The sequence below is a fragment of the Falco punctatus genome (assembly GCF_963210335.1).
Source record: "Falco punctatus genome assembly, chromosome: 1".
NCBI classification, from domain to species: domain Eukaryota; kingdom Metazoa; phylum Chordata; class Aves; order Falconiformes; family Falconidae; genus Falco; species Falco punctatus.
Window position 1 is genome coordinate 14,155,084 of NC_137580.1, and position 19,560 is coordinate 14,174,643.

The window sequence follows — 19,560 nt, forward strand, 5'->3', positions numbered from 1 at the left end:
TTTCCCCAGTAAAAACTTATGATGTGAACAGCTTTTCCTCTAGCAGGAAATAAACTAATAACTTCAAATAAATTTTAATCTTACTCCTTTTCTATACATTGCTGCTTTTCTTATGTGAAAGCCAGTCTTCAGGGGGAAAGTTAGATTAAATTAATGCCCACGGTCACACTGGCATAACCAGTGTGGGTACTTCTTTCCCAAACAAAAGGACCTTTTTTTTTGGTTTAGCTTATGCTTCTCCAAAAAGGACTTTATCTGAACTAATGAAAACCTTAGGCCAGACACATGCCAAGAATCGTTTGCCACTTTAATTGCCTTTGCAAAACACACCAGCAAAGCATTTCTAGAACACATGTAACTCAGAGCAAAAAAACTGCTACTGGCTGCATCTCATCACATCCCTCTCCCTCCTCCTCCAAGGGAGGAATGAGTATTGCTGTCCATCTAATAGCTTCTACCCTATGAGCTTTTACCAAAAGCTGCACAGGGACAGATCAGACCTCATAATATCCCTAAACAAAAAGGTTAGGTCAGAAAGACAGCAGTGCAATTATACAACATGTCAGCCTTCATATCTGTACACTGGCTTCCTACACCTGTACAGTCAAGCTACTATTCCTGATAAAATACTCAAAAACTAATGTAAAAACTCAGCTCTAATATACTGAAAGACTTTGTGTGTATTGTGAGGATAGCTGACATGTCCTTCCCCTCTGCATCAGAATGCCACTCAAGGGAGAACACTGACAACACCTGAAGCTGTACGTTCTACCAGAAATAAGAATCCACGATAAGAACTTTGTATAGAAATAGATGAAAGAAACCTTATTTTTCCTTATTTTGAAGATGGATCATTTAAATTTCCCTGCATGGCTTGCCAGCTCTTGAAAGCTTTTGTTACCAAGACTATTTCTTCTTATTCCCTATAAGCCTGATTCCCTGACTGCCAACAGCTGGAACTGGTGGAGGGAAGTCAGAAGTGTAAAATGGCTCTTGTTGAGGAAATTAGAGAAATTCAGTTCACTTTTTTTTTTTTTAATGACAAAGGATTGTAAAATACCAAACTGCTGCAAAAAAATTTAATGAAAAGTGACAACATAATAACATACTCTAGTAAATTAGGACAGGGTAGTAAGCGATTATACAAAAGTCTATTTGTGACAGAGACAGCAGGAAGGAGAATTCTCCCTTGTCCAATATTTCAAAAGCACTAGTTTTGTACAGGCTCACTGATACTCTGAGCTTCCTAACAGAGATTGTTTGATCTTCTCCATTAAATATTTTTTGTGGACTTATTCTGAACTTGGTAAGAGGGGGAAATATCATTGTATGGAACAAAAAAAAAGAAAAAGCACTGAACTGTACACACCCATATCTTTCAAATATGGAAACATTTGTGATGGTTTGGTCTTCAAGTGGTATTTTAAGAAGCTTTTCTATTGTTTACCTAAAGTACCTATTTCTTATTCACATAACACATGGAATCAAACCAAATCCAGATCCATTGAAGAGATGTTATATAAGCCTGTAGCAAAACAAATACATTCTACTTAGTGGCTTAAACTTTATCCATACCTGTACTAGTGGGTTTGGATGCTCTTCCCTTAGGGACTGGAAGTAACAATAATTCCAAAGACTGTGGTGGAGTTGCTTTCTCTTGCTTCATCTCTGAAAGCTGCAGGGGATCCTCAGCAACCAGCGATTTCTTTTTCTCAGCCAACAGGGTGCCTGCAGCCCTTGCAGCAACTTCCTTGAGAAGGGCAGCTGAAGAGGTCATGGAAGCCAGAGAAAGGAAAGAACTAGCCGGAGGTGGGTGCTCCTGCCCAGGAGTCATGCTTCTTTCACTCACTTTCTTAGATAAAGCTGCTAACGTGGAGCTGGCTGACTGAGAACTAAAAGGTGAGGAAAAGGATTCAAACCTTATAGTGTCTTCAGTCCTTGAAAGAGATTTGTCCTGCAGAACGGCATTGGCTGCAGCTTTCAGTTTCAGGATAGCTGAATCAGGGGACAAACCACAGGTAGCGGTTGAGTTTGGCAACCACTTACCTTGATTCCATATAAAGTGACTACCTGCATTGTATTGGTCACTTTGTTCCTGTTTCTCAGCAAGCTTTCTGGCAAGAACACTTAGCTGCTGGGCATGATGAGCAGGTGGAGAGAAGGAGAGGTTTGAGCCAAGATTTACAGGGGACTCGACTCTGCCATTGACTGTAACAGCAGCATCCAGCTTGAGGGATCCAGCCTCCAGCAGCCGCCTCAGGTTACTACTCAGTGGCTTATTTGGACCAGGAGGTTCTTCTTCACACAGAGATGACACATCAGGAGAAAGGTGCTCTTTGCTCTGTAATGTGTCTCTTTGCGCCTCACTGTCAATGGATCCCAGCTCTGCTGTGTTGCTGCTAGGAGTCGCACTTCCCAAAGAAGTATCTGGGGAAGTGGACTGCTCTTGGATTCTGTCCTCAAGAGACAACTTAAAGTTCTCCTGGACTTCTCCATATGATGCTTCTGAAGGAGTTTCTGAAGAATTTCCAAACCAGCGTTCTTCTTCACTAAGTTCACCTTCCACTTCTTCCTGTCTGGTACCATCTGTGTGGAACCAAGAACAACAGTATTATTCCCAAATTTGTGTAAATCTGTGTGAGACCCTCCTGAATAGTCACCTAACATCTCTCTAAAGTGCACAGACTTGGCATCAGCCTGGACTGAATGACCAGGAAAGAGTTTTTGGAGCATAAGTCAGTCTTTCTTTGAAGACAAAATCATGACAGGCCTGTCATCTTTCAGCATAACTAAAACAGCTAAAACTGCAACAATAGAAATACACATAACACATGTTCATATATTGAAAATATTTCATTATTGGTATAGTCTGTACACCTGCAAAATATTACAAACTCTGTAGTGTAGAGCAGAGATTTAACAGGCCCCAAAATTACTGGATACTTGTGTCTTTGTACAGCTAGCACAGGCATGCTTCAAAATTCAATCAGGTGGGTAGCTACTCAAAGTAGTTTCTTCCAGTCACTTCAAATCTCAGCCCAGTCCTGCAGTAACCCCTATCTATAATAAAATAAAATCTGCACCAACAATACACAATTCATTCCTGAATAGCTGAAACGACTAATACATTAATGCAGGCTAAACCTCTCATCTCTCCAGCTATTTGGGAAAGGAATATACACACAGCACTAAACTTTGGGGTTTTTTTCTTCTTATATAGACACTACTAGCTTGTCATTTGCTTGTCACTCTTCGTTAAAGTTTTAAAGACCATCCTAAACTGAACTTAGTTCAGCAGGAAAAAAAGAAAAAAAAGAAAAAAGTGTTGTTCTCAATGCAGTTAGTTATGTTTTCTCCTCTCCAGTAACTGCAACACGTCTTAGTCTCTCCCGAGACCTAACTTACAGTGTTTAAAGCACTGTGACCCTGCATTGCTCTTCTTCCTGATAGGTATTCAGAGTCATACAGACATGACCAAGACTTTTTTTGCAGATCTTGCTGACCAACCAGAACGTAGTTAACAGCAGCAGCAATGCTCAAATTAAGGTCATGTTATCTTCACTTGACAGATACCTCTCACATTTCTTGCTTTTAGACTCCATGTCCCAAGCTACAAAAGAATCTTTGTAATCATACTACAGCAAAACAAAAGGATTTAATATAACCCTCCACTGACATTCTGGAAATAAGGCTGCATGATATGTATTGTATCTATGATAATGTATTATTCCCAGGTTCCCTATTTAATTCCAGCAAATTACAAAACTTGGAGAGAAGTTGATGAATAAAAACTTAGATTTATATTATTGCTTTGATCCAATGAATTTAAGGAGGAAAAACACAGCCAAATGTATCATGAGTGTAGAGATACCAACATACACTGAAAGCAAAGATTTATTTCTTTAATGTTGTACAGAATATGAGGAATAGTCTGTCACAGTAAGTTCCTTTTACTCAAAACCCTTCAGGAAAGAATTCACCAATGTTTTAAGAGCCCACAGTAAAACCACTCAGCTACCTTAGATTAGTAATTCAAGCAGAAGAGGGCTAGCATCTTTCATCTTTCCTATTCAAAACAAACAAAAGCCAAGCAAAACCCAAAGCACTTACCTAGAATTATTTTTACGTTATCAAAGTTAACATCATAGACACAGTTATTAACAATAACATGTGCATAAAGGCCAATACCATGCACATTCAAATAAAGAAGATAGGTGCTTATCAGTTGAACCAGCACTTACGCAGGTTAAAGAACTGAATGTATTCCGTTTTCACCCTTGAACATTAAAAAGTAACTTGAGGCATATCTGTACAGTTGGGTGCACTCAGATGAGAGATCCGTCCACTCATCCCAGATGCAAGCAAGTTCTAGATTGGAAGCCAACAAAGCATCTTGCTGGCATTTTGCCCAAACCAATACACCAAAAGCAGTGAACACCCTCTGGGACACAGCCTAGAGTTAACACCACAACACAGCTCCTCAGCCACAGCTAGCCTGCATCCTACCACTTACATCCATATGTCTGTTGACATCTCTTTGTGTTAAACAACCCCTCCTCCCACACCCCACCCCCCAAATCCTACTCTCTCTCTGAGTGTCTGCTCCCCATCCATAAATAGGGAGCGAGAATTGCATTTCCCTTCAGTCAGCATGTCATCCAAAAATTACAGTTTGAGAGATATTTAAGTGTAAATGGTTACAAAAGGAAGTGGGTTTCTGTTTTAGAGAAATCTCCAGCTTACTAAACCCCCAAACTTCTCTGTTCCTTGCCATGTACCTCAATTTCTTAATGTTGATATGTTTCCTAGTTGTAACTGGCCTTTAAAACACCAGTTAAACAACACTGTTTTACAAATCTCTCAATCTTGTTCATCCTACTTGCACTGGAAATGGAGTCTTCATTCTCACCTGAACCAGTTTTTGCTCTAACCATAAAAGTTATGTCCCACATATATTTCCACTATCTATCCCTCCTCTCTAAAGCTGACATCTCAGGGAACACTCACAGTAGCTGAGGAACAGGACACTAGTATTCGAAGTTGATGGTAAGGATGCAGGGAAAGGAACTACATCTGCTGTGGCAGAACTGCAATACAGCTTTCTTTGAAAGTAACACAACTCAACTATATTATGCACAGAACCAAAAAAAATAAGGTAGCAATAGAAGAAGAAATAGGGATAGGACACAAATTGCCTTTCTTTTTCCAGACATGCACACTCTCCATTGGTCTTGCCTATATGAAGAGCAGCCACGACATTTTATTGACAGGGAGCAGAAGTGCAGTATTCTTCATTTAAAGGCTTGCAACCAAGTCCAGAAGTTCCCTTCTCTTTGGGTAATGCAGTGAGAGCTCCCCCTCCTGTTATTAATCTACCTGTAACCACTCAGATGCTCAAATCTCCAAGCAGTCTCCATGACAAAGGGCAAATTTCCTTTGCAGCATCTCTATCCCAAAAAGCCAGCTGGATTTTTTTCCCCCACCAGTGCAGTTTCTTTCTGTAACCAGAAACCAGACCTTTAACTGCTGACACAGTTCTAATTTTCCTCTTCTCAGTAATTCCCTCAGTTGCTGCAGTATCAAGCCCACTGTATTTGCAGGCTGTAAGGTTAATGCCAAAAAAAGCAGCATCAGTGTCTTATCATGTGCTCAGTCAAGCATCCTTTTAAACAGTGGTGAATTGGTTTAGAAGCATAATGGTGAAGCCTGGCAATTTCATTTCTAAGCTAAGCTGCCATCCAAAGCCTTCAAGGCAGGACTTTAATTCCCATTGATTTGTGAGCCTGTGAGTTTGAACAAGCTTGAGAACTCCAGAAGAAATCAGCCCAATCCACCAACTTCCTTATGATTTTGAATTAAATAAAACCTTCCCTCACAACTCTTATGGTTCATGGGACACCCAGATCAGGTTTGTCAGAAACAGGAGTCAACCTCCATGTCTGTCAAGAAGCTTCAGCTGTATTTCACATCTGTGGCAGAAGATCCGCATGACATGTTTTTCCTTTCTCTTGCAATACAGCTAAGAAGCTCCAGTGAGAAGCCCTTGAAAGCTAGGAACAGAAACGTAATGCCACATTTAAATTTTTTCTCTCCACCATAAACATACCATAGTTTGTTATTGCAGAATTATTTATGAACACTAAGCTACCGGCATTTCATTTCTATTACGGTCCAAAATGCTAAACATGGGTAAGAAACAACATGGAAGTTGCAAAGCAGGAAAAGGTAACTTCAGACTTTGAGGCAAATTATCACTGACTTCATCCGGAACAAGACCTGGCTGGAAATTTCACCAGCTTTTACTGAGTACCCACTCATCACATTGCCTCTTCTCAACATGATTCAAGGGTCAAGACCTGTCAGCACTTCCCTGATTTCCTTGGCAGTTCTAGAAGGAGAACAGCTTCCCAAACCATTTGCCACTGGCAGATGCTGGTGGAAGTTACAGGTGCCCTGCATGATCTGGGACTGCCCCACCACACACATCCAGGAGACTCACACAAGCACTACCTGCTCTTGTCAGCAATGACAAAAGGCACCAAGGTACTGTTGGGTGATTGCTGCCACTGATGTAGTCCAGTAGCAGACAATCTCTGGCAAAGTCCCAAATGTGTGCAGAAGCACTGTTCAAAGAAGTGCCAGTTTCCCTTGCTCACCCACTCATCTGCTTGTTTTCAAATATGGAAAAGTTCTCTTTCCTCTTCAAGAGATCAGTTTGGCAGACAAAGTTTATTGATCCCAAAGTATGTTATTTCACTTTGCGAGCATCTGCCCTTTTACTAGGAGTGGTGATTAGAATTTGACCCTGATATCAATAGAAATGTAAATATTAACTTGCCCAAACTACTTATATCTGAAAACTGAAAAGGACTAACATGTTTGTTGATTCATATACTGAGCCACCCAATTCAGATGCTGGAAACTTTAACTGTACGCAACATAATGTACACATGCTATTCCTCAAAGCAGCAAGTGTGAAATGATCCACAGTTCCACTTCGTAGGACTTGGAGTGGAGAAACAGGAATGTAGCAGGCTAGATCTAGAAACAGCCTGTGCAGCACATATAAAAGGGAAGTCTCCAAATTGTGGCACTGAGTGACAGACATAGACAATGAGAACATGGTTGAAAGAACACCATTTGGATCACCAGAGACTGTCTGAGAAGAGGCTACAACTAATGAACCCACCCTAAAGAGACTGAATTTTCATACTAAGAGGGATAAAATTTCACTTTAATCATTCACTGTAATAATTAAAGAACTTCAATACAAAATTAACATTGCAAATCCATATGCTACATTGATATGAAACATAGGGAAGTTGTAATTATGGGATTACAGAATGAAAATTGAAACAAATATAAAGCAGGTAGAAGTCAAATAATATCAAAGAAATGCATACAGAAAAATTGCTGATGAGATGAATTAAGTAAGATTACCCTAACCTCAGCAGTTAAATTTCAAGAAAAATCTGGGAATCTACAGTACCAGGATTTAAAGGGATAGGAGAGCAAACCTCATTTTTATTATCTTGATATCAAATGACTTCATCTATATAAGGATTTCAGATATGATCATTCAAGTTTGTGTCAATCTAAATAAAGTTACAGTTGCATTTGTTGACTATTTGGCACCCAGGTCATCTTCCTAATTTGTTGTCCCAACAGCTTATCTTATTCCATCTCTAATGCCTACCATAAACAATTCTCTCCGTATTATCTTATACTAAACACTATACCTAGGGCTACTGAAAGAGCCAGGATTAAGTAATATGTTTACGCTATGGAACTGAGGAGCTCTGCAAAGATACCTAAAGAATTTAAAAAGATGCATTAAACTTAAATGAAGCAGTAAGCCACCCATAAGTTCTGAGGAAACACAGACTGACTCAGAGCAGCCATCAGTTTAAGGCCAAGTAAATAGGCAGATGCATCAAAACTAAGGCAGAGACAACACCTGAGCAACCTAGAACTTAGCCTTGTGTGACTTTTAGCAAGACTTGTAAGAAAAGGCAAGTGAATGAGAAGAAGCAGCAGCTGACAACTGAGAAGGCATGGACAACTACAAAGGCATTAACCAAGAAGGCATGGGCAATTATAAAGGCATTCAACTAGTCATGGACAAGGAAGAGGTGTGCTCATATTTGGCCTCCAGGGTGGCTTCTCATGTCCTACTCCCTCCTGCCTGCTTTCTCAGAACCCTCAAACAACGATTAGGGATCAGGCCACAGCCAAAATTTGCTTTTGTGGCAGTTCATTTCAGAATACTCTCTCTTTACAGGTGCTGTAATCCAGGTTCCATCATGGCTATTACCATCAGCATCATATCCAGGTAAGAGGAGCTTCCCATCACCGCCAATGGCTGTGCATCCAGGAAGAGAACACAGGCCCACAATGTCTCCATCTTAGCTCAGCAACAGTGAGTCAACTTACACCCTTTAGAAATGCAATACGGAAGGATGCTCACTTCCTTCAGCTGAGCCCCATAAGTACCACTGGCACAGAAGCCTTGAAACTTTCCAGACACTGGTTGCTAGCCACTCTGGGCAGAACAGTTTTAGTGGAACAAGGAAAGCAGAAGCCATACTGGAGAAGCTCCATGATGAAATTAGAGGAAAGGAACTTGAAGTCCTAACTGCAAATGGCACATTCAGTGAGAATTACCAGCCACAAGAGTGTCACGTCAGAATTTAGTGCTGACCATAATACAGAGGAGAAAATAATGAAGGAGCTAAGGACTGAATACAGTAGATACCTTTAGGTAAACTATGTACACTGTGTAAGTGCATCATTTCAGCAATGGTAAAAAATAATTACAAAAGATCACTTGCTAATATCACATCACTTTCTAATTCACACTGTCTCTGGGTGTCAGCTTCACATAAGCCCTTGCTGATTTCATGAGGCACTACAGAAAGCAACATGCACAGGCCTAAAAATGGCAGTCATATCTGGAAAGTCTATTCTGTGGTATCCTAAATAAACTGCTCAGTCTAGCTGCCTACAAACTATCCCTTTGGTATTCAGGCTGGGTTTTAAGCATTTCAAATAAAAAAGAGTGAATGTTTGGGCTGAGCCCTTTCTTTGGGCTGAACAACTTCCATGGGTTCCCACACCCACAGCGCCACACGGATGTGTGTGCTGTAGGACTACCTCTGAGAAGCTGGGCACACTGACCGCTGACACCCCACAGGGTCCACCACTAAAAAGCACCTGCAGCCACATCCAATTAGACTATATACCCATAGCAGCAACTATGTTGATTTTCCAATAGGGATGCTTGTAAAAAAATAATTTTAATAAAGACACAAATGCCTGCCTTAACTCCTTTTATTATACAAATAGCAGCAAATAAAACTTAAAAGTCACAGTTACATAAACAGTCATGTGCTAGAGAACTCTCAATCCCCCATTTTCCCTTCATGATTTCTGTGACCTATAATAGGTAAGCAGCACAGGAAGTCACTGTCCTCTTTGAATGGAATTTCTGGCTCGCTCACTTATCAACGGGATGATTATTCAACTCTTGACCTCTTCACAAAATGGTTTAGCAGTGTTGCTGGTGCTTGAACCAAATTTCTGTACTGCAGGCTGACCTAGAGAGAGCAGCACAGCTGCAAAAAGGAACTGCCAAAAAGCCATAGCTCTTCTGTTCTGTCCTTCTCCCCTGTGTTTAAGATGTGTGAAAGTACTCACACAATTAGACAGGAAAAGAAGCCCTAGGTAGGACTCGGTATTTCATCTCCACATCTTCTAAAATAATGATTTTCCTAACTGGAGGGAAGGAGGAGAGGGGAAAGGAAAGACACAGCTTTTAAAGACAAGGCATATATCCTCTACTTTTATCCCTAACTTAAAGTGACTTTGAAAAAAATCCACTTACAAGAAACCCCCAGAATATTCACCCAGCAATCTCTCTAATACTGTTTTTTTTAAAAAGGGCTCCAAGACTAACAAGATTAGAGAAAGTTAATTACCTTGCAATAACTAGAACTCTTCAAGATGCTTTGCCCATATACACAAGCAACTGTGAATGTGCAGAAGTACCATGCATTCAGGTGAGCCAACTGCTAGACAACCATAGAAGGTCAAAATGCATGCACAGCACCTCCGTTTCCTCTCAAAGGCAGAATCCAGGTGTGATGGACTCTTCTGAGGAAGAAGGGAAGCAGGATAGATTACTGAAAAAGCTTGTCACAGACAACACAGATCTGCCTTTATTTCCTTTCCCTCAAAGGACAAGATAAGAAACAGAGGCAGTGGCCTTTTACTTTCAGCCACAAGCCCCAGAATAAATGTGTCAAGTAGGTTTCATTACCTGCCAAAAAGACCCTTCCTTTACTAGCTAAGAGGACTGAAATACATGGTTTCTCCTGAGATGAGCAGTCACTACTTGATGAAGGTTATCAGGGCCATTGAAAGATCACAAGATAGGACCTTATAGCAACAAGCCTGATCTTCCCCAAAACAAGTTCTTCAAAAGATAAATTCTAGTACGATGGATGTTGGACATCTTGCCTCCAAGAAGGATTAACTGTTCTTCTGTTCTAGGCAAGAGGTTATAGTTAGTAGCTGTGGAATCAGTGTTTGAGGAGTGTTGCTTCCACTATGACTCAGAGATCTTGAGCACCAAACAGGTGTTGCCTTAAAGCACAGTCAGAAGACACTGTTAAGAAGACAAAAGCTCAAGACTGACGGAAGTGGTGGTCCTGTGCCCTCCCTTACATTTGCTCTGTTGTTTGTTTGACTGCTTGGTGAGCCAATTTCAACTCGCTCACCTGGCATAAAACTACTCACTCTGCCAAGAAATCAGAACAAAACTGATGCGAAAGAGGCAGGAATGGGGAAGCACAAGGAGGAGTCAACAATCTGAGCCACCTATCTCCTGAGGTCTAGGGTGCAAAATATATCATGTCTTGTCAATGAAAAAGACCAGAGGATTCTCCCCTCCCATCCCAAATCTCAACAATGTACTACACCTCTCACAGAAGAGCTGGTCTGTGCAGTCAGGATGGCCACACAGTCAGTATCATGCAGGCTGCTTTAGAAGCCTTATCTGGGACATCTGCAGCTGGGTTGGACACCATCAACTCTTTTGATGCTAATTAAAAAAAAAAAAAAAAAAATCTCCTCTAGAATTGATTGTCAGTGTCTTCATGGGAGAGGAAAAGCCCTAAAGACCCAGAAATAATACCTTACCAGTGAGGCCCAGTAATCAACAACTGTGAAAAGTAGATGGGCAGAGCAGTATGTCTTATAGTGTAATACAGATAATATTGTAATATGTACTATTACATTTAATACATAATACTTATGTATAACAATGTTAGATATACATACATAGGTACGCATATATGTGTATAATACATGTATAATATTTATCTCACTACAATTTAGAATTACTTTGTTCTAGCTGGATTTTGCCACTATTTGAAGCTCAGTGAGGTGAAGTACTTGAGGTATGCACATGAAAAAATGGAACACACAAGGCCTTAGAGGAGGAGAATATTTTTGAAGACCATGTCTCAACTAGTATGTCACAAAAGAGCATCCTACACAAAAAGCTTTCATCAGCTGACTTACCTAAAATTCCTGGAGAGAAGATAGACAAAGGCAGTTAATTTTTGTGTTTGAGGTTTTCAGAATAAATGGATATTTGTGGTCAGCTTATGCTGCAAAGGTTGACTAGTAGCCCCATGACAGATTCATAAAGCACACAAAGTGTCAGTATAACAATAGAAAATCATGTTCCTTACAGGACGTATTTTATGGTACCAATGTTGCTCTTGTAAGACTTTAACAGAGACTTAGCAAAACACCACAGCCAGCCTTATTGAAAGTTCTTCCTACAGGCCCTTGTGAACATCCTATAATGACCTATAGCTGAGTTTGGGCATGCCTTTCACAAAGCACAAGATAGTGATCAGACTGACACTAAAGGAATATGGCCAACTGAAAACTTCAAGTCTGTACATTAACATATCAAAGGAGTACACCTCTTTTGCCTGATGAAAACAGTGAATGTGATAAACCACTTGCTATAAAACTAAACACTTTTTAAAGCAGCAGCTTCTGAGCTAGATCTCTTACCAGGAATTTCAGGCTTCCCTGGGTCTTTTAAAACTAGCTATAATATCACATTAAGACTCTGATAGAGTATTACAAATTTGAGGATAAACTAAGTATGCGGGAGCTCAACCATTATTCCTACAGCTCTCTTTGAAATAGGAATCAACTTTATGAAACGTTGATGGTTCAAGTGGTCCACGTGCAAGTCAACCCAAAGAGATTCCCTGCACCTTCTTCCGTAACATCTACCTGGAGTGGCAGTGTATCATTTACATCAATGCACATTTACCACTGTGACCTCACTTAACATGTTAAGTTCAGTGCAGTGATTAGAAATTCTACTTTTTCTTAGTTATAAGGAAGTTTAGAAACTCCTTAAGATTATTCCTAGTTAGCCAAAATTCACTTTCATTGTTCACTTGTTTTGCTCTAGATAGATGTCTATGGCAATAGGCTGATGCAGTAAAAAGCATCAAATGCCAAAAAGGGATGCTGGCATCTCCAAAAATAAGAAGAGTTAAACATTATTCTCAAGACTTCTATTATCCTTAGCATACAGAGTCAAGACCTTTCATCTCCATCTGCTTCATAAAGGGGGGGAAGTATTTCAAGATTTCCCACCATGGGCCTTCATTAGAAAGAAAACCCCAAACAATTCTAGCAAACAATTTGGAAAAGCTGGCTACAACCAGAAGATACCTAAATGAGAGAACTAAGTTTCCACTAAAGATCAAATTGTTGTGGAAGATAATCACATGAATGTCAAATGGTCAATATAGGAATCCATAATATTTCAAAGTCATCCTTGAATTACAATTAACTCCATGAATGAGAGGAGATTTTATTCCTTTGGCATGTCATTAATGAAGTCTTCTTTGAAAAATTGCTGGAACACAGAACTAATGTCTCTATTAGGAAATTCAAAGCAGAAACACAAAACTGCCTTATCTTAAACATCCTCTATCTGCAAACCGGAGGCTCGGTTACTCATTTCCAAATGGCTAGTTGCTTTGTAGTAGTTGGATTCTAGGTCATAGTCTTCTATCGTATATCTGAGGTAGAAGACTTAAAAATACAGATATTTTTTTTCTGATGAAATCTCAGACTGCAATTATCCCTGACTTACAAAAGAAAAAGAGATGGAAGGAAAACCATGGTCAGACTACAATCACTATGAGCTCAAGCAATGTAGTAACTCAGCACTCTCAATCCATCATCATATGGTTCTGTTCAGGTGTTACGGAAGACAAGATCTATTCACTTGGACAATTCTACTTGAGAAAATGGAAAGATCATACAATGTTATTAAGATATCTAAAAGAAAAAAACCAACTTCAGTTCTTTATACCTTTCATCCCTTAAAAAGCAACGGATTTCAAGAAAGGAGGCTGGCACACGTGAATGATCATGGAACTAGACAAAAACTTGACCTATGACCTGGAATAAAAGGCTCACAAATAAAGGAAATGTTTCCATTTTCAGAGAGGTAAGCCTATGCCTTGAACAGCTCAAGCAAGACAAGCAGAATTTCCTTCTGCATACCCTACAATTGTTTTTGGTGCTGTGATGACCAGTCTCCAAGACAAAGACTAAGCATAAGACAAGGTTTAGAGAATCTATTTGCTGACCGGGTGGCTCAAGGCATTTTAAAGTGATTATCTGCTTTTTGGCTGTCAGTGGTATCCCACAAGGCTTTGGAAGACACTGGAAGAAAACTGGGAGAAGCACCCTTAATGATATCACTTTTATATAGCAAGCACTTTGAAAGAAAAGAAGCCTCAATCACAAAACTGAAGGCATTAAACATGAATAGTTCAGTCTGTTATATCACATTTTGTATGATCTAGGTGCCAAAAAATGCAGGAAAGCTTTGCTTTCTAATCTTTATTTAACTTGGTAACAAATAAAATTGGTGGTCCACTCTCTATTTTGCCTACCTACGTTCTCTGGTTTTGAGCTACATCTATAAACTGCCTGCTCATACTTAGTGCCTTCATCAGCTAACATCCTAATTAAGGCCTGCACCTGACATGCCACCTCCCCAGAACTGGCTGCAGTGATAACTGTCTCAATTCTTTACTGAGAAAAAAAAGCATCTTAATTGCCAAAAATGCACTGCAAGCCACAGTCACAATCCCAACAGTAAAAAGTAGGCACAAGAATCCTCACATGTTCCTCACAATTTACAGCAGCCAAGAATAAAGTGATCTGTTTATGCTATAGATTATTGTAACACTGATTTACCCTCAACACACACAACTCATTTTAGTGTGGCCAGCCATTTAAAACTGACAGGGTCACCACAGAAACATGATTTTAGTCACCCTTACACTCGGAAAGGAAGCGGATGAGAAGTTGCAAGTGTCAATTCAGCTGGCAAAAGGGGCTGACTAAAGTGAGAAAAGTGTTCAAACATGCTACATTGTTGCATACAAACAATTTGCAATTAAAATAAATAACTCCCTGATCACAACTGCAATTTAGCGTTATGGCCTGGGAACAGCCACAAGTTTACAAAAAGTTCTTACATTACCTGAAACACTACAATTGATCTAAAGGCTCCAGGAAAATGCCACAAATCACCTATACTGTGAGCTGCGCTATGCAGGGCAATTCCAAACTTTCCTAGGGGACAAAGCATTGACCAAAAGGCTAACCAAGGCACCAAAACCACATTGGCTGATTACTTCCTCCTTCATCCATTCATTTCAAGAAGTTGCCCTCATGTGTTGCACACACTGTATAGGATCATGCCCTTAAGCAATCCAGAGTAAATTTACTATAGCTACCACGATGTATCAGAAAAAATTGTCTGCTAAGGTTGATAAATCAGTCAATTACCTGCTTCCTTGACTTTTATTCTTGTGTAAATGTTTTCATGCTTACATTACCAGTACCTATGAGAAGACAGTCTGTATGTTGCCAAAACCAACTATTTAAATTACTAGCAAATCCTTAATTACTATAAACAAGATTACAGCAGGCTTATTTAAAAAAGGTTTCTAAACACCAAAGTGATAACTCCAGAAGATAAAGCTCCCTTGCTGTCACTACTTGAGGATGCTGTCTCCATGTTTACTCCTACTCCATGCATGACTCTCAGTGCTCCCTCAGCACAGCAAGAGCATCTGCTCTCTCTCCATCGATACCACCTGCATGGCCAAGCATATACGCTGGGCCTGAAGTTCCCAGTCTACCCTCAGCTTCTCCTATCAAGTCCAAACCACCTTCCTCCCCAAGCCACACACTCCCCCAACTCCTATAAAATAGAAAAAAATAACATACAGAATAAGATAAGATAAGCAAATATTACTGAAGCACTGCAGTTACTTACTTCATCTTCAAAGCATAGATGCTTTAGTACTGCTGGTGGGAATCTAAAGAACAGTCCAATCCTCACAGATGCCAAGAGAGTATGGGAAAACCACAGTGGCCATTGTCCTTGCCAGCAAGCTGGTTTGGGCTCAAAATGGAACATTAAATCTACGGCATGGTTGATGCACATGATCTCAGGTAAGATCTCCCTTTCCATACTTCTCTCACTGGTAATAGCAAAGGATTTCCAGAAAATACCTGACTGATGACACAGAAGCTGAAACCAAAAGGATAATGATGTATCATCATTCTTCCTCTACACACAGAAATTATTAAATACGAAAGACTGTGCAATAGACCTGGTTTCCTGTATCTCTTCAAAGGTATAGTCAAACTTTGGAACTGAGAAGCAGAGAACTCCCACCAAGGTTTGTACAGGGGCAGACTAATGTAAGCCCAGCATAGCATCAGTACTCGAGGAAAGCTCTTAAGGTTTCAGCAGCACTGTAAAAACGTACAGCAACATCCAGAACATATCTAGTCATTTCAAGAAGCATGTTTTCCATCTCTTTCCGCACTTACCTCTGTTCTTCCAAGGGACAACTGCACTACAGATGCACAACCTCAACCACTGTTACCTTGGTTTCCCTGAGAAACTGCCAAGTCCATCTTTCCTACAGGACATCTAATCAGAATATAGGCTCTTTTTCAGGCTGAAACTATCTTTTGTTGGATCACACGTGCCTAAGACAGCAGGCTGACTTCCTGGCTTGTACTCCTATGCACTATACAAAAATAACAAAGGAGATAGAAACAATATTTCCTTGTTTCCCTCATGCACAAGTTAATCCTTGAGAGCACTTTCTGATGTCTAATCACTACTGTAGAAACAGAAGTCCCGGAGACATTCAGCTGAAAGAGTAATCAGAAATCCTATAGAAGAACATGGCATTTCTGATGTACCGGCTCTAATTTCCCAAGCCAGGCCAACAATGTTGAGGATAAAATGGCAACCTTCACTTTTCCTCTTCTCTCCAATGGATTAAAGGCATGCTGTGTCTTCTCTTGAACCAGTTCCAAATAACTTCTCATTCTATCAACTTCTGAAACTGCCAGTAGTCTTCAGGGAGTGACACTGATAAAGCAGTGATGTCACCAAAATGAAAAACAGGTATTACTCTACTTTCCTACCTTTCCTAATTATTTTCTCCAGCTGGTCAGAAAAATTACCACAAATATTGACTGGCAAAGAGTGAAAAAAGAGAAGAATTATCAATGATAAAAGCAGTGATTATATCACAAGTGGTTTTGGAGAAAAAGGAAGAAAACTAGTCTTCAGTATAGTAGCACTACACAATGATTAAAGCTGGAAAAAAAGCTGTGCGAAGCTCTCCCAACAGGTGTGAAGAATCTCTGAAGAGAAGTTCCTGTTGAGCCACAGGTAAAAAGAACCCAAAAAAGTTGGAGATTTCATGCCTGTAAACTGTCCTGCCAAGCCTCCAAACACCTCCACAAATATACAACTCAATAGCTCTGCCATTGCAATCTAGAACTCTCGCACACAAAAACTGTTCCAAGGAACAATTATAACTTACAGCACCAGTAAAATAGTAAAAGAAAAATTCTTGCTTGCCAAAGAGAGGTTTTCATCTCCTGAGCACAAAGTTAGCCCAGCTAGCTTCTAAGGAAGGAAGGAAGAACACAGCTTCTCCCTCCGTGTCTCTATCTCTTTATTGCTGCAGGAGGCTGGCTGGCTGTTTTTCATATAAAGGACACACTGGAGGAGTTTGAAAACCTGTCAAAGAAGTGGCTTCATTTGCCTGCCTTGATGATATGATGTACTGTTGTACATTCTGACCTATGCTTACATTGACTTTTTTGGTCAACTCATTATTTCCTTCTCTGAGCACAAATAAGACATCTCAACTTCCCAATAGCCCCAGTGGCATTCTGGCAAAAGCAATTTGGTTCACTTCACTCAGACGAATCACTACCGCTACATATTCAATAATCCAGAACTTCTGTTCAGTTTACATGTTCTCTCCTGTGTGATATGAGTGCTTGGCAAAGGAAGAACACAGCACGAACCTTTACAGTGCTCCGGTTCTCCCTTGTGTTTTCTAATGTAGACTCAGCCTGGAGACTGGCTTATCAATAGCAGCTGGAAATGGCTGTTAACTAGCAAGAAGTAGATCCAAGTGCATTCCAGCTGTGGCTTCGTCTCTGACCCTTTCCATTTCTGATGCAGAGTCTATTCTAAGTTGCAGTGATATGAAGATGTATTATTTCTCTCCTAGAATCCCCATGCAATGAGAATCCCTGTCTGGGAAGGCCAAGGCAGCTTCCATAATATTTGCATCACCCTAGCAGCACAAGGGAGATCAGAGGATGGCTGCAAAATTGGCCCATTGCTGACAATCAACATTAAGTCCTGGTTTAAAAATAATGTCAAGTGGAACTCAGTGAAATCACCTTAAATTATTCTGAATATTGAAGTCGGAAAGGTAGTGACAGCAAATACTGTGAACTTTCCCTTTTATTAACATACAGAAAGAGAAAACCCAACACTAACCACTCAAAACATTGACTCTTAGAAAAAGACTTAAAATATATGGAATTGCCACTTTAGAACACATTTATGAAGGTTGTTCCAGTGATCAATAAAGCAAAAGAAACCACAAAATCAACCAGAAATTCCTATGTTGCCTTAGTTTGTAGGATGCAATAAACAAAACATAGGAAGCCTCAGATCAAGCTGCTACGGTGCCTTTAATTATCCCAACTGTGTTTACAACCTCTATCAAGGGGTCACAAAGTGAAGGGAAGAGCTCACAAACCTTATGTGGGACAATATTCAACCATAGCAAGTGACATCAGACCAACATACCTGCTTTAACAAAGGTCTCCTTTGTTTTTTACTACTTTCTATTTATTTTTGCTACATGCAGCTTCTCCTGTTCTATTTTTGGTAAATAATGTGCTCTTGATTTACCATGCCCTGTTACTCACCTGAGGTGCTTTATGCACATTAGCTTCCCGACCGGTTCAGAAACAAAAGGTTTAGGTTTCAGATACTGAAATTATTCCTTCCTGTGTCACAGGAATCTAGTTCCCTATAATGTATTTTTTTTTCTCTCCCAAAGTCAGATTAAAACATGGCAAATTATATTCTCTGTGTTTCTAATTTCTCCCACAAGGACGATATTACAGTAACGCATCTAAGGGAAGCTTCAAGAAGTGTTTGTTTTGTCATGCTGTGTTTGCTACCAAAGACAGCAGCTTTCTCTGTCCCTGAGAGGATTGCTTGGGGTTAACAAGCAAAGCCAAATGAGAGAGGATTAGGAAGCTACTCGTAGTGGTCGGTGAACACACAGAAGCAGACCTTTCCATGTGGAACAGGCACTCCTCTCTCCTAGACACACTGCTTAAGGCACTGCCTCAGCTTTCAACCTTGAGGAAAGTCAGAGGTCATATAATTAATGTGCAAGTACTGAATAAAAAGTGGACATTCCTCAAACCTTATCTTATTTTAAAGAGATTTAGGATTCTGTGCCAAGCTCCTGGTACAAGAAACTAATGCTATGGCTACTTAGGGCACAGACACAGCATAAATGGCAGCAACCTATTTCTACATTCTGCCTAAAAATTCACCTAAAATCCAGATGCAGAGAAATAGCTAGACACTAAGAGGAAGTTTTGTGTTCATGTCCATTGCTGGCTTTTCTGCTGAACAAACAAAGTGTGCCAATGGCAGTAGGATTTGATTTTATTTTTCCAAAGTGCATTTCCTGGCTGAAAACTCTGGGCTTTACCAACACTTTTTATGCAGGCCAGTAAATGCTTTCAAAGACAACAACTCTGATTCTCATGAGATTATGTCTATACTAAATAACGCAATGCTATGTAGTGATATCTGAGCCAGTTTGAGTATACCCACAAGTATTATAGCTGAATTAACCTGGGTAGACTGCTGTGATAACTGCCTCCTGTACACAAGGTAGCTTATTTAGAGCTTGCTTTGTTATCTCAATGTGGCCCAGCACTGTGCAGGAAGACAATATAAGCAATTATGGTGAAGTCTATTTAGACCTTATGGGCAATGTAAAAGTACCTCAAGGTGGGCAGAAGAGCTCCCTTCAGAGTTATTCGCTGTACAAAGAACTCCCTTTGGCAATG

The 19,560-nt window shown here is 40.1% G+C and overlaps 1 protein-coding gene across 8 annotated transcripts in view; it reads right to left on the bottom strand.

Moving 5' to 3' along the window:
• Window positions 1-19,560, bottom strand: part of ZNF827 (zinc finger protein 827) — a 106,346-nt gene that overhangs the window by 77,938 nt on the left and 8,848 nt on the right. For all 8 annotated transcript variants that reach the window (XR_013929188.1, XR_013929189.1, XR_013929190.1 and 5 more), the window contains exon 2: window positions 1,576-2,586. Coding sequence is in view for 5 of the 8 variants with exons in the window: in XM_080393984.1 (XP_080250110.1) it covers window positions 1,576-2,586 (1,011 nt within the window). In the remaining 3 variants the exon portion in view is untranslated. The remainder of the gene's footprint in view (window positions 1-1,575; window positions 2,587-19,560) is intronic.